Below are 12,434 nucleotides of genomic sequence, written 5' to 3' on the forward strand. Positions count from 1 at the left end.
CAGTTTCTTCCATGCCCCAACTTGCCTGACTGTATCCATTGCTTTCAACAATAAATAACTTCTTCCCCTTGAAGAATATTACACACAATTGACTGCAGACCACTAGACAGTTTCACTCCTATTCATGTGACCATTCCTAACGTAAACTAACCTCAATCTTGCAAAAAAAAAAAAAAATTAACCTAATAGTCCTTAAAAGAGTGGCTGAAGAAAGTGTGATGTTAATTAACTGCAGATAAAAGAAAGAAAAGCTACTTAAATATATAAAACCTCAAAATAAGTAGTGATACATTGCTGAGAAAATGTAATCTGACAAAGAAAAGGTAAATTGTATGAGAAAACCCTCTCAGTTTCTCCATACATAAAAAAGATCAAATGAAGTTCAACAGTATTTTCAAACATATCTTTTCAGAAGAGATCAAGATTAACTGCTAAAACACCAAGGATAAATTTTGTTTAGAAACGTCATTTCATAAGTAAAATTCTGAATAAGAATAGCCAGTTGTTGGAGAATTCGTACCACAGTAGGACCCTAAAGCCATAAAAATTACATAAGTAAACTTACTAATACTAGAAATTAAGAAGCGAACAATACAAGTACAAAATAAAAAGTGACCACAACAAGATTTGCCACAAATAAATCAATTTATTATTTTTTGGCAAGTCCCATACAGCCTGAGTAAGGATCTTTCACTCACTATATTAAAACAGTATTTTGCTTTATACAAATTGTAAACATCTTCAACAGGACAAACTGTTGGTACAAGCCTTCCAAAATTCTGGCATCTTTTCTCTGTCAGTTAATGAAACAAGAATGAAAACCAAAGAACTTTTTTCACAGGGTGTCTATAAAATGCAGCATGTGCATTTCGTATCATGTCAATTCTGAACAGCAGAGAAGAGGATTTCTCATCATTATTTGTGAAATTCATAGTGGTATTAAAAACAGAAACACTTTTTCCATACTGGTGTATCCAAATTTTTTGTTTGAAATTAAAAACATCATTTTATATAACCAAGGTAATAAACCAAATTCTACATTAAACCAGCTGCTATAAATACAGCTCTATTTGCTATACTGTATCAGATAAATAAGGATGTAAAAAAATCTCTTCATCTGATTAATACTTTGTTTTCCCAGCAGGCACCAGTCTAAAGCCATAATTCAAATTTTGCTTGTCCAAACCTCCCTGCTACAATTGTCTGATATTTTTCCCCTCCCTCTCTTTCAAAGTGCTTTAAATCAAGACATATTCTGATCCATAAAGTGAACACTTACCTCCTCCTTCTTAAGAGCAGCTTTTTCTTTGTAATTTATAAATCCCAAGAATGTCAATCTGCTGGCTAGCTTTACTGAAGGACTACAAGATGTGCACTGTTAGCTCATAATCCTCAAAGGAGAGCAAAGATGTTTAAGCTTGGTGTGAACTGATTTTCTCCAAACCAATTCATCAGCACTAAAATACAGACAAATTATCATGCTATTGACTAAGATTTAAAAACAAAACAAAACAAAAAAAAAACACCACCCACTTCTATGATTAGAAAACGACTACATCATAACTTTGGTTTCAGTATGGTGCTTAATTTTGGCGTCACGTTTACAGTAACTTAAAGACAAAAATCAGCACTTCTAATGTAAAATAACCAAGCCATTTTAAAAAACCTCCACCTTTCAAGTCTCTGTGCATCATAAGGAGCAATGAGAACAAGCTTAATTCTTCTGCAGATCACCTTTAAAGTTACTAACAAAACACGAAGTGTTTAGTTTGACACCTGTATGCAACCATCTGTTTTAGAGCATTACAAAACATCATACTTTAGAACACTGTTTAGCTTAGCAGATCCATAGATTATGAGGTCAGATGAGTTTCACTACCTCAAGTGAGGATATTGAGAAGCTTCTTGTTTGTAAGATTTCAGTGTCACTGAAATGCACAGATGAAAGACTATGAAGGATGAAAAGCACATTTAACCTGCATCAATATTATGATGTATAGTCACAAACAACAGTGCTTTTCCTACAGATTCAGTACTAGGAACAGTACCAAGTGTTCAGCTGACCTACTGTAAACTGCAAGGAAAAAAACAAGTGAAGCCCTCAAATCTTAGTAAAATCTTAGGCAAAAGTCTTTAAATTGTGCAATTCCTTCAGACAAGCTAGATACTCTACTACTGGATTTGCCTCCTGCCCTTCTCTGCCCAATTAAACAAGATCTCTACTACAGTGTTAAAGCTAGATCCTGCTGGAAATAAAAAAAAAAACCAACACATTGTAGAGGATATTCCATGCATCAAAATAAAATCAAATATTTTAAATGCCTTTACTCTTCCACAGTAATCAAAACCTGCCAGAAAGAATGTAACAAGAACCTTCAGGTAATCTGAACTCTGCAGCAGAAATGCAGATTTACCAAAATATTTACTACTCAGTATTTTCACTGCAGCATGGGAAGACGCTCTATTAAAAAAAAAAAAAAAAAAAAAAAAGAGGAAGAAAGAAAGATCCAATCTACGCAGCCATCTTTTTGGAGCAGATCTTCTAAGCATAATTAATTTCAACAAGTTCAAAATACTGTTGTTTGGTTTTGTTTTAAATCAAGAGCTATTTCTGATTTACAGTCAAACTTTGTAAGTATTTTTCATTTTTAATCCATTACATTTAGTTTTACTTTCCAGTCTATCTGGGAATTGTCTGGAGCCCAACACATCAAGATGCAACTGTTATCCAAGTAGGTATCTGATTTTTGTATGCTAGCTGCCATTTTCTGTAGCAGTGTCTGTCAGAAGTTTTACAGAATTGTAATGTTCTCCTAATCCATAGGCATGTCTCATATACCTGGGAAAGAAAAAAGTTACAGAATTAGTGTTCAGTTTAACCAAAAGTATATGTCATCATAAACATTAATAGCACTGGAAAATAGCTTAGACAAATTCAAGTTTTAGCACAGAAAATACAGGATCATTAAATAGAAGAGCTTTAATAGTTTCAAATTCTGGTGACTTCCAGGTACACATCGACAACAACTTTAAAGAGGGGAAGGAAAAAAAAAATATAAAAAATTCCTGCATCTTCCAACATTTTCACTACTATTGTGTAATTATGTAAGAGATAAAATAACCTTGTATCATTCTATAAACAGTGACTAAAGCACACTTCAGAGTGATTGTCAGCATTTTAAGAACTCTAATTACAAGTACCTTAAAACTTATCTTAGTATTTTTAAACTATCACAAACATAATTTCTGACCTGCAAGATCATTATTTAAGCAGCATTTCAACATCAGATATGTAACAGCAAATAAAAGAGCAGGTGAGAATCAAAGCTGAGCCCTCCATTGTAGAAAAAAGTGCAGTAATTTTAAGAAGGGATAAAATTTACATACTTACACAAGTATTATTGGTTTCCCTGAATATTCTTCACCAACAATAATGGGAGGGGAATCCATTTGCACAACTTCAATAGGTGTTTGCAAAATATGCGACAAAGCCCTTAGCTTCAAGGCATAAAAGCAATTCAATAATAGGATTAAATACAGTGCAGGGAGGAGATGACATCTAGTTTTAGCTGACATGGGTTCAGGCATAACATTTCGAATATTGTCAGAAAATACACTTTACTAAAATAAGCAAAATTATTTTCATGTTTTAAACTTTAATTGAGAACAGGTTACTTTAATCATTGTTTTGATGATAAAACACAGGTAACATTGGGCTAACTTCAGCAAATTGGTAACTGCTCTTTCATAAAAGAATCAATAAGACAAATTAAAATAAATATTTTCTCAAGCCCAAGTTCTGGTTTATATTACAAAAATTAACATCGCTCTATTCTAGTCAGCCTTGTTACCGTCTAAGCTTGCATCATAAAAGGCTTTCTCCTTAGAAAGTCTTCCCCTACTTATACTGTCAGTCTTTCTAATGACATTTAGAAGTACTAAATACATTAACTTGCATGTTGTCAAATATATCAGAATAGTGACGCACCATGACAAAAGCAGAAACAATTTATAACCATAGGAAAAAGTTCTGGATAAATAGTTTATGACTATGTTCCCTTATACGTTTGGGTATTCTTTCTTGTGAAGCCCTTTTTTGAAGGTGTATTCACCCACTTCAGAATTTCACAAAAATGATCAATACAATACTTACTTCCAGCTGACCACCCCATGCAGCCGTATTTGCTATGTCATCACAGTATTTTTCAAATTCTTCTGCAAGGAAAGAAAAGGCAACTTTTAGTCCTTGGTTAAGAACAAGCAACTGAGGAAAAGTACTGATTCTGTAATGAAGAACCAGAACCTGAAAATCCCAAATACATTATACAGGAAAATATCTATGTTCACTGAAGAGAAGGAAAATAAAACACCAGAGGCCAAAAAAAATCCACCCATTAACTGGTTTAGGAAGAAAAAAAAAAAAGGAAGACTGAACACAGGAATAGAGACAATTACATACAAGAAGCACAGATTTATATTTTAGATTTTTTATTCAGGGAACTGCTAACAAGCATGAAATTACATACACTCTTCTTCCTGTTAAGTTTCAGAGAGTGCTGTTTTGTGACTTTAGATAAGAATGGGATAGCAAGTAGTACACTAAGCTGTTAAGTTACCTAGGTGCTAGGTATGCTTATAAAAATCTACTTCAACAGGTTTTCAAACTAGCTGCCTTGTTTTTAACCTCTGAGGCATTTATTCCCAATAGCTTCTTCGTTAACAGCAAAACAGTCCTTTTACAAATCATGTTCTACTGGAACCAAGCTTTCAAATTTATAAATTACAACCCTTCAGGCTTCTGAATCCTATGAACAGATTTTGATAAAGAAAGAACAGATTCTCTGACGACTGCTCAGAATTGTTTTTCATACATTCCCCCTAAAACAGATTTAAGAAACTTAAGAAAACCACAACTTTCTGCTGCTTTGTAGCAACTTTATTCAGTCTTCTCTTGGGGAACATTTATCCTGTGACAATTATCTCTGTCAACATGGGAAAAGATGCCTCCTACTTCACAACAGCCCTCAGTCACCAAATGAAATCCACAGATATAACCACTAAATGAACGTAGCAGTAAGTTCAAAACAATGTATAAAGTTATTTACATGGTGTTCCAGACAGGGAGTATGAATAACATGAATGAATAAATCATCTATCGCTCAAGTAAGTAGAAGAACATAAATTCCATTTAACTACATTTACTCAGCTTACACCACTGCTCCACACTAAATGTTTTTATATTTTTCAGTTAAGTCGGTTTATAAGGGCTCCAAAAGACCTAGCATAAATGCTGAAAATAACAGGTAGAATAATGAAAAGCATCTAAGCAAACTGTTAAACAGATTTGTTTGAATTTCACACTCTGTTTTAACAGCTTTCCTATATAAACTGAAAACACCAGTATGAAACTGACAAAAAATCATCCCTAACCTGGTTAGTTGTAACAAGCTGTTTGTAACAACTTCAGTCACATGCCAAAACGTAATTACCACCTAGTAATCAGCAATTTTTTGCATTATTTTTAATGAGGAATAATGTTTTGTTAGAAGAAAAAAAATACAAAGATTAAAAAATAATTACAAAAATTCAGGTGTATCAAGTATCACAGTAGATCATAGTTCTATTTTCCAGAGAACACAGCTGAACCAACAAAGTAACAAAGTTCAGGAACAAACCATAATGGGTTAATCCAATTCAGCTGTAACTGAGATAGATATTTATCAGAAATAACTGTAACAGTTTTTAAAGTCTCTTATGCCCTGAGTCTTACCTCTGCTATACATATCTCCAGTACTAGGATTTGTAAGAAATGGCAGGAAGTCATCAAAGTGACTCTGCATATACTTTGCTGTTTGATTCCTCAGAGTTGCAACAGTCCAGGAATTTTGTTGATCCTTGAGCTGATCTTCAATAGCTCTGTACATGCAGTGGCCATCTGAAGGGATCTGTTTAATCTCCAAGTGCCTTGCTGCCAACAGGGAAGCAAGTTTCTGACTTTCAAGATGTCTAGCACCTGTTAAGTTTGCTATCTCAGCTTCAGCTATCCTTTCTTCTCTTTCTTTCTCCAAGGCAGCTTTTTTCTCCTTAGATTTAAAACACACACACACAAACATTAATATTTAGAAGATACCTCTACAGTTCTTGGCTTAGTGCTCGCTTCTAACTCTTCAGGTGTTTTCTTAGCACATTCATATCTGTGAAACGTTCACCTGAATCAGTACTACCAAATCTTAGAGACCTTCTAAACCCAAAGTTTAGCAATTGGTAAGTGACCAATATATCCAAACTCCCTCTGACACCACACTAGAAATTATGTGAGTGGAGAAATCCTCATTATAACAATATATAAAATTACATTTTACAACACTGCACAAAGGCCATTAACTGTAGTCATTTTTTTCAGGATCACCTATTTCAACACACTGAAAAACAAGTCAAGTATGGAAATTCTAACTAAACAACAGAAAATAACTGCTTTTTCATAATAAGTGTGAGATTTACTGCTTACGCATATGATTCCATAAAGAAGTTCATGCCATGAAACTGAAACTCCCTCGGGCTATGCTGCACACATAAAAAAGGCTGCTCCTAACCTAAAGGACGGATAAGAATGCATGCATACATAGAGAATACTACGGGGATGAAATAATACACAACATAAATATAACTTTAATAGAATGCTTCATAAGTTTACACTCATATTTACAAAGGAATAAGAGTCAAAGTAAATGAGCAAATAAAAATGAAGCAGTAGAGAATGAGCTTTCCCACTTTCAATTCGCCACAAATTAAGACCAGACTGGTTTAGGCAAACACAATACAGGAAAACCAGACTCCAGAGCTGCCAATTTGCCTAGATGTGGTGCCATGGATTAAGAACATTTTTATCATGTGTGTTACAAGGCAGCTCTGCAGCAGTGATGATGTAACAGGGGATGGATTCTGCAATAAAGCAGTGGTCCTCTGGCCCTGAACCTACATTCATGTTAATCCATCGTGATCTAACATACAAAGCTTAACAAAATCCAACCCTAATGGCCTGGACATCAAGTGCTGTTTCTTAAATCAAAAACTATAAGAACTTCAGTATTTATGTTCTTTTGGTAAATATTTAAAGTTCTACTTGCATAACTTCCTACATGGAAGTATGTTACATTATTTTAATTCAATTACTTTATTTATTAAAGTTTTTAGTGAAATTCTTTTGAAGGATTTGCTTTACATAATGATTTTTTTTTTCTGCCTTTCATCTCCTGACCTATTCTGATTACCAGCTCACAGCTGAAGGTGAAAAACTACAACTATTTATAAAACGCTTACGTATCTCTAGGTCGCAGCTTTACAGGTTTTCAAGGCATTCAGTAGGTACAGTATCAGTACTGAATTAGACAGGTAACGTCCCCTGCAAAACTGTTTAACTTTGGTTATTACAGTTTTGTTTAAGTGAATGTAACTTAAAAATTTTACAAATATTTGATTGAAATATTAAGTCATACCCTCCTCTTCTGTGCTTTTGATATTCGAGGATGCTGAATATGTTGCTCTACTCCTTCAAGCTCTAAATTTGCAACCCCATCAGCTATAGAATCTGTCTAAAAGAAAAAAGAAAAGTTAAATGTTCTTATTAGTATAAATGATAAAAAAAGAAGATATCCATTCAAGATATCCATATCCATTCAGGATACCCATGGATACCAATATCCATTCAGGAGATGCACATCTCCTGAAATAATTTTAAGTTCTGTTCCTAGGTAATTCCAGGGTATATTTATGAAGTTTAACCACAAAGATCTGTGTATAGCACAGAACTCGTCAAAGGCAAAAGTAAAGCACTTTATGTCCCAGACCAGAGTCATGTATTTTATTACTTTTTCTGTAGTCTCACCAAAGATACAGTTATGAGCTGTGCATCTCCAATTTGCTCTGTACGTTCTAGTACAAGCTTTCACACTGAAGTGTGAACACTGCTTACTGGCCAAAAGGGAAAGTTTTTCCCTTTCCAGGGCAAGGATTTTAGCCTGAAAGGTCCATCATGAAGTTTTGACAGCTCAGTAAAATAAGACTCATGAAACTAATCTAAGATTCAGGCAAACAGAAGCATTATATTTAACTCTTATGCATTAAACATCTACTTAAAAACTACTACAGAAGATTGTTAAAGGCTCATAACTAACAACTGAGCATGTTCATTCCCCACAGAGCTTCTCAGCAGATGCTTCTCAATCAAGTCTATTTCCCTAAAAGTAATTCAGAAGTGTCTTCACTCTCATTTTCAAACCAAAGTACATTCTGCTTAACTCTTTGTTAGGTCACTAAAACGAAAACACCTAGTCCAGAAATATCAGGCAGACAGATATTTGTTTGTTTCTTTACAGGACTTAAACAGTCAAAAGAAACACTTCAGGAGATGTATGGCCAAGGAGCATTAGCATCATTCACAGATAACTGTATTGCACCAATTTAGCTATAAACTCTGTCCAGCTTAAGTTAAGGCAACTACCTTATTCTGCTCAGGTGAGACTTCCTTCAGCTGCTTTAATTCCTCCTTGTGCTTCTGTTCAAGTTCTGCTTCTAGTTTGGAAACTTCATCAGCCAGCTGTTTTCGTCTCTTTTTATCGTTCTTGGGAACAGCATTTTTCATGCCTTGAATTTTTGCTGTTAGAGAAGTAGTGTAATAAAGATTACCTCTAAGCATAGATAGTTCAGCCACCACAGAAAAGACAACTGCAGGCAAGTTATGCAGAAGAAACTTTACAAATACCAACGTACTGGTAGATTTTAATAGCTAGAATCATAGAATCATAGAATAATTATGGTTGGAAAGGACCTTAAGATCATAAAGTTCCAACCCCCCTGCCATGGGCAGGGACACCTCACACTAAACCGTATCACCCAAGGCCTCATCCAACCTGGTCTTGAACACTGCCAGGGATGGAGCATTCACAGCCTCCCTGGGCAACCTATTCCAGTGCCTCACCACCCTAACAGGAAAGAGTTTCCTCCTTATATCCAATCTAAACTTCCCCTGTTTAAGTTTGAATCCGTTACCCCTTGTCCTATCACTACAGCCCCTAATGAAGAGTCCCTCTCCAGCATCCCTATAGGTCCCCTTCAGATACTGGAAGGCTGCTATGAGGTCTCCACACAACCTTCTCTTCTCCAGGCTGAACAGCCCCAACTTCCTCAGCCTATCTTCATACGGGAGGTGCTCCAGTCCCCTGATCATCCTCGTGGCCCTTCTCTGGACTTGTTCCAACAGTTCCATGTCTTTTTTATGTTGAGGACACCAGAACTGCAGACAATACTCCAGGTGAGGTCTCACAAGAGCAGAGTAAAGGGGCAGGATCACCTCCTTCAACCTGCTGGTCACGCTCCTTTTGATGCAGCCCAGGATATGGTTGGCTTTCTGGGCTGCAAGCACACACTGCTGGCTCATGTTCATTTTCTCATCAACCAGCACCCCCAAGTCCTTCTCCGCAGGGCTGCTTGGAATCTCTTCTTTGCCCAACCTGTAGCTGTGCCTGGGATTGCTCCGACCCAGGTTCAGCTATAAGACTGCCCTTTATGATCATCACATTTTAAAGCAGCTATATTTTTCTTAAAAGATGCAAATGCTGTATCCAAAAAAGAGAAAAACTTGTGCCAGGTTACTATTATAAATGCTTATGAGCTTCAACACAGCAGACATCAGCCTGTTGCCTTAGAAAAGATTATTTGGGCATTGAGATCTCAAATCCTGTCACAGGGAAGACATGTAAATTTTTAATTACACAAGCAGTAAATAAAAAGTAAAAAAAAAAAAGAGTTTACCTATCCTTTTAAATAAAGTTTCCAAAAGCAGATTTCTTCTATTCAAGAAGAAATAAACCTCAACTTGCTTAAATTCCTTAAGTATTTTTAGACTACAATTCAATGCTCCATTTCTCAAACCACAGAATAGCTTTGCTAGAAAGCATGTCCAGAGATCATCTGGTTCTACCTCCTGCCTGATGCAGGGCTGAATTCAAAGCTACAGCAGTAACACTGATTCAGACTGATCTAGAATTTATTCAGATGACTGTGCAAAGTCTCCAAGGATGGACACTTTGCAACCTTTCTGGCCTGCTTTTTTCCAATGTTTAGCCATTCCTGTTATGAAAATATTCTCCCTTTTTCCTCCCATAAGGATTTTTGTTGTTACCACTTTCAGACATTATCTCTAGTTCATTCTCTGCACTTCACTTTACAAAATCTGGGTCCATACATTACACAGTTGGATCTATACCCAGATCCCTTATAGCCTTTTCTTCTTCTCCAGGCTGAACAATAACAGCTTTCACAACCTGTGCTCTTAGATGAATACCCACTGCTAGTTCTGTATTCACTGTTTTAGAGTTACAGCCCCAACTACTTAACACCCTGCCACCTATTCATCAGCTGTACAATTTCCTGTCATTCACCCGTGATTGACACATTAAACTGAAGATGATGGGGATGATAATTAAACTTTTTAAGAGAAGGGAGCAATGATGCTTACACTGAAAGATTTATGCAAAGCATTCAGCCTCACAGATCAGGTGAGTTTGAAAGTTTTAAAGTATTTTGTTCATAAAAATTAATAATGGAGGAGAAGGAAATCTGAGACTTAAGAGGCACACACAAATACAAACGGAGAGTATATGGGAGTGGTGGAGACAAGGGTCATCAACTGGAGGAAATGCTGGATTTTCAGAGGCTGAGATGCGCTTTATGCTATTCTTATGAACAAATTGTTTTGCTCTCTGTCAGACAGTTACCACTGCATTTACTAGGAATGTATTTTTCAAGTAGGAAGATGTGTGACTATAGGACATCTGCCTCTCTTGACTGGCAATACAAGGGCTCTGACTTCTGGATACCATTCCCACCTTAGCAGAGGACTACAACTAGATACCCCCAATCACCTTCTCTAGGTGAAAAAACCCTTTGTTCCTCAGCCTCTCTCAACCAATGCTCCATGCGCTCCAACCACTTAACCACGATCCTCAATTCCTACTCCTCTTTTCAACTTCAACCAAACCTGAAGGAGGAAAAGGCGTATCAAAAAAGTATGTTCCTGTGCATATAATGACAATACCATGCCCAATACTGTTTCTCCTCTTCTTTAACCCTCTAACTGATAAAAGGCTGCAGATGGGGCTATTTCATTACATGGCAAAAAAAGCCAAACAAGGAAAAGGCCATAACAATAACTTACCAGAAAGTAATAGCTTACCCCAAAATATCAGCAACAAGAAAGGCTTAACAAAAAGATTAGAATCAACTACAATACAGAATCTAGATAAATACTGAAATTACTTAACTATATTCACCTACCATAACAGGGTAGGTGAAGTGTGGCTTGTGAACAGTTCATAGGTAGCAGTGTAAGAACACAGAGATATTCTACTATAGATACTGTACTTTGGCTGGACAGAATATAAAAGCTAATTTCAGATCAACTGCACTTGGACTGAAGAAGCTGCATGGCAGCAAGGTCCCTTATGCAGACTTTTCACTCTAAAATGCCTAACAAAACCACACCTTCTTTACCTCAGAAGACAAGCAGCAAAACGCTAACATAATGTTAAGAACCCAGCATTGTGTTGCGGCTCTCGAGCGTTACCGTGCCCCAGAAGTGCCAAGAACCACACCTCGCAGCACAGCTCTGACACCCCGTCAAGACGCCGCATCTCCATGGCCGCCGCACGCTGCCCCTGGCGAAAGCTCTGCAAGGGCAGATCCCTCCCTCCCGAAAGCCGTGTGGCTAATCCCTAGCTACTCCCAGGGCCGTGCGGGGCTCCCAGCTTCGCTCCCTTGCAGCGCCCTCCGGGAAAAAGCCGAGAGCAGAACGCGAGCCCGCCCTACGTCTCCTCACCATCTCCCGGCGAGGCCGGCGCCTGAGAGCTGCTCTGCTCTCCCCAACTCCCCAGCCTTCTCCGCCGTCCGCCCTTCCCCGGCCCCGTGGGCCCCTCACCCTGGAGCTCTCGCTTCTCCTTGCGCTGCCGCTTCACCAGCTGCTGCAGCGGCCCGTCAGCCTCCGGCTCTTCATCTCCGGAGCCCTCCATGAGCGAACCAGAGCCCCACGAGCCGCCCTCAGCCCGCACCGTCGGCGCGCGTGACCCCCAACCCCAGCGCGAGGCGGGAGTTCATCGCGCTTCCGGCAGCGCCGCCCCGCCCAGCGGCGCGGAGGGGCCGGCCCGGCGCAGAGCTGTCCTGCTGCGTGTTTCCCGCCTCCATGGAGCTCCGTGGGTTGACTGCCGTCCCCCAGCACCATTTGGAATCCGAGCCACCGCCCCCGTGCCCTGGGGCAGCCCCTGGCCCCTTCCCCCCCGCCAAGTTTCTGTCCCCCTCCTATCTCCTGTCTGATAAAGGACTTGGGAGGACATGGCTGCACTGGGGAAAATGGTACCAGAGACAAATCCTGTTAAGGAGGA

The 12,434-nt window shown here is 38.2% G+C and overlaps 1 protein-coding gene across 1 annotated transcript; it reads right to left on the reverse strand.

The window, feature by feature from the left end:
* Positions 1-626: 626 nt before the first annotated feature.
* On the reverse strand, positions 627-12,161 carry OTUD6B (OTU deubiquitinase 6B). The gene is made up of 7 exons (XM_062604546.1): positions 11,975-12,161; positions 8,501-8,655; positions 7,497-7,592; positions 5,771-6,083; positions 4,154-4,215; positions 3,392-3,498; positions 627-2,839 (listed from the first exon to the last, which is right to left on the reverse strand). The coding sequence occupies exons 1-7, from the start codon at positions 12,063-12,065 to the stop codon at positions 2,755-2,757; spliced, it is 909 nt and encodes a 302-aa protein (XP_062460530.1). The 5' UTR covers positions 12,066-12,161; the 3' UTR covers positions 627-2,754.
* Positions 12,162-12,434: the final 273 nt, after the last annotated feature.

The sequence above is a fragment of the Pezoporus occidentalis genome, unplaced genomic scaffold (assembly GCF_034315485.1).
Source record: "Pezoporus occidentalis ecotype Australia unplaced genomic scaffold, CSIRO_AGI_Poc_V1 ctg87, whole genome shotgun sequence".
NCBI classification, from domain to species: Eukaryota; Metazoa; Chordata; class Aves; order Psittaciformes; family Psittacidae; genus Pezoporus; species Pezoporus occidentalis.

Bases quoted from the DNA above. Each gene is read 5' to 3' on its own strand.
- OTUD6B (XM_062604546.1), bottom strand. From the start codon at position 12,065: ATGGAGGGCTCCGGAGATGAAGAGCCGGAGGCTGACGGGCCGCTGCAG. The intron at 8,656-11,974 runs GTGAGGGGCCCA...CTTCTCTAACAG, and splicing joins GGAGAAGCGAGAGCTCCAGG to CAAAAATTCAAGGCATGAAA. The intron at 6,084-7,496 runs GTATGACTTAAT...TTTAAATCTAAG, and splicing joins CAAAAGCACAGAAGAGGAGG to GAGAAAAAAGCTGCCTTGGA.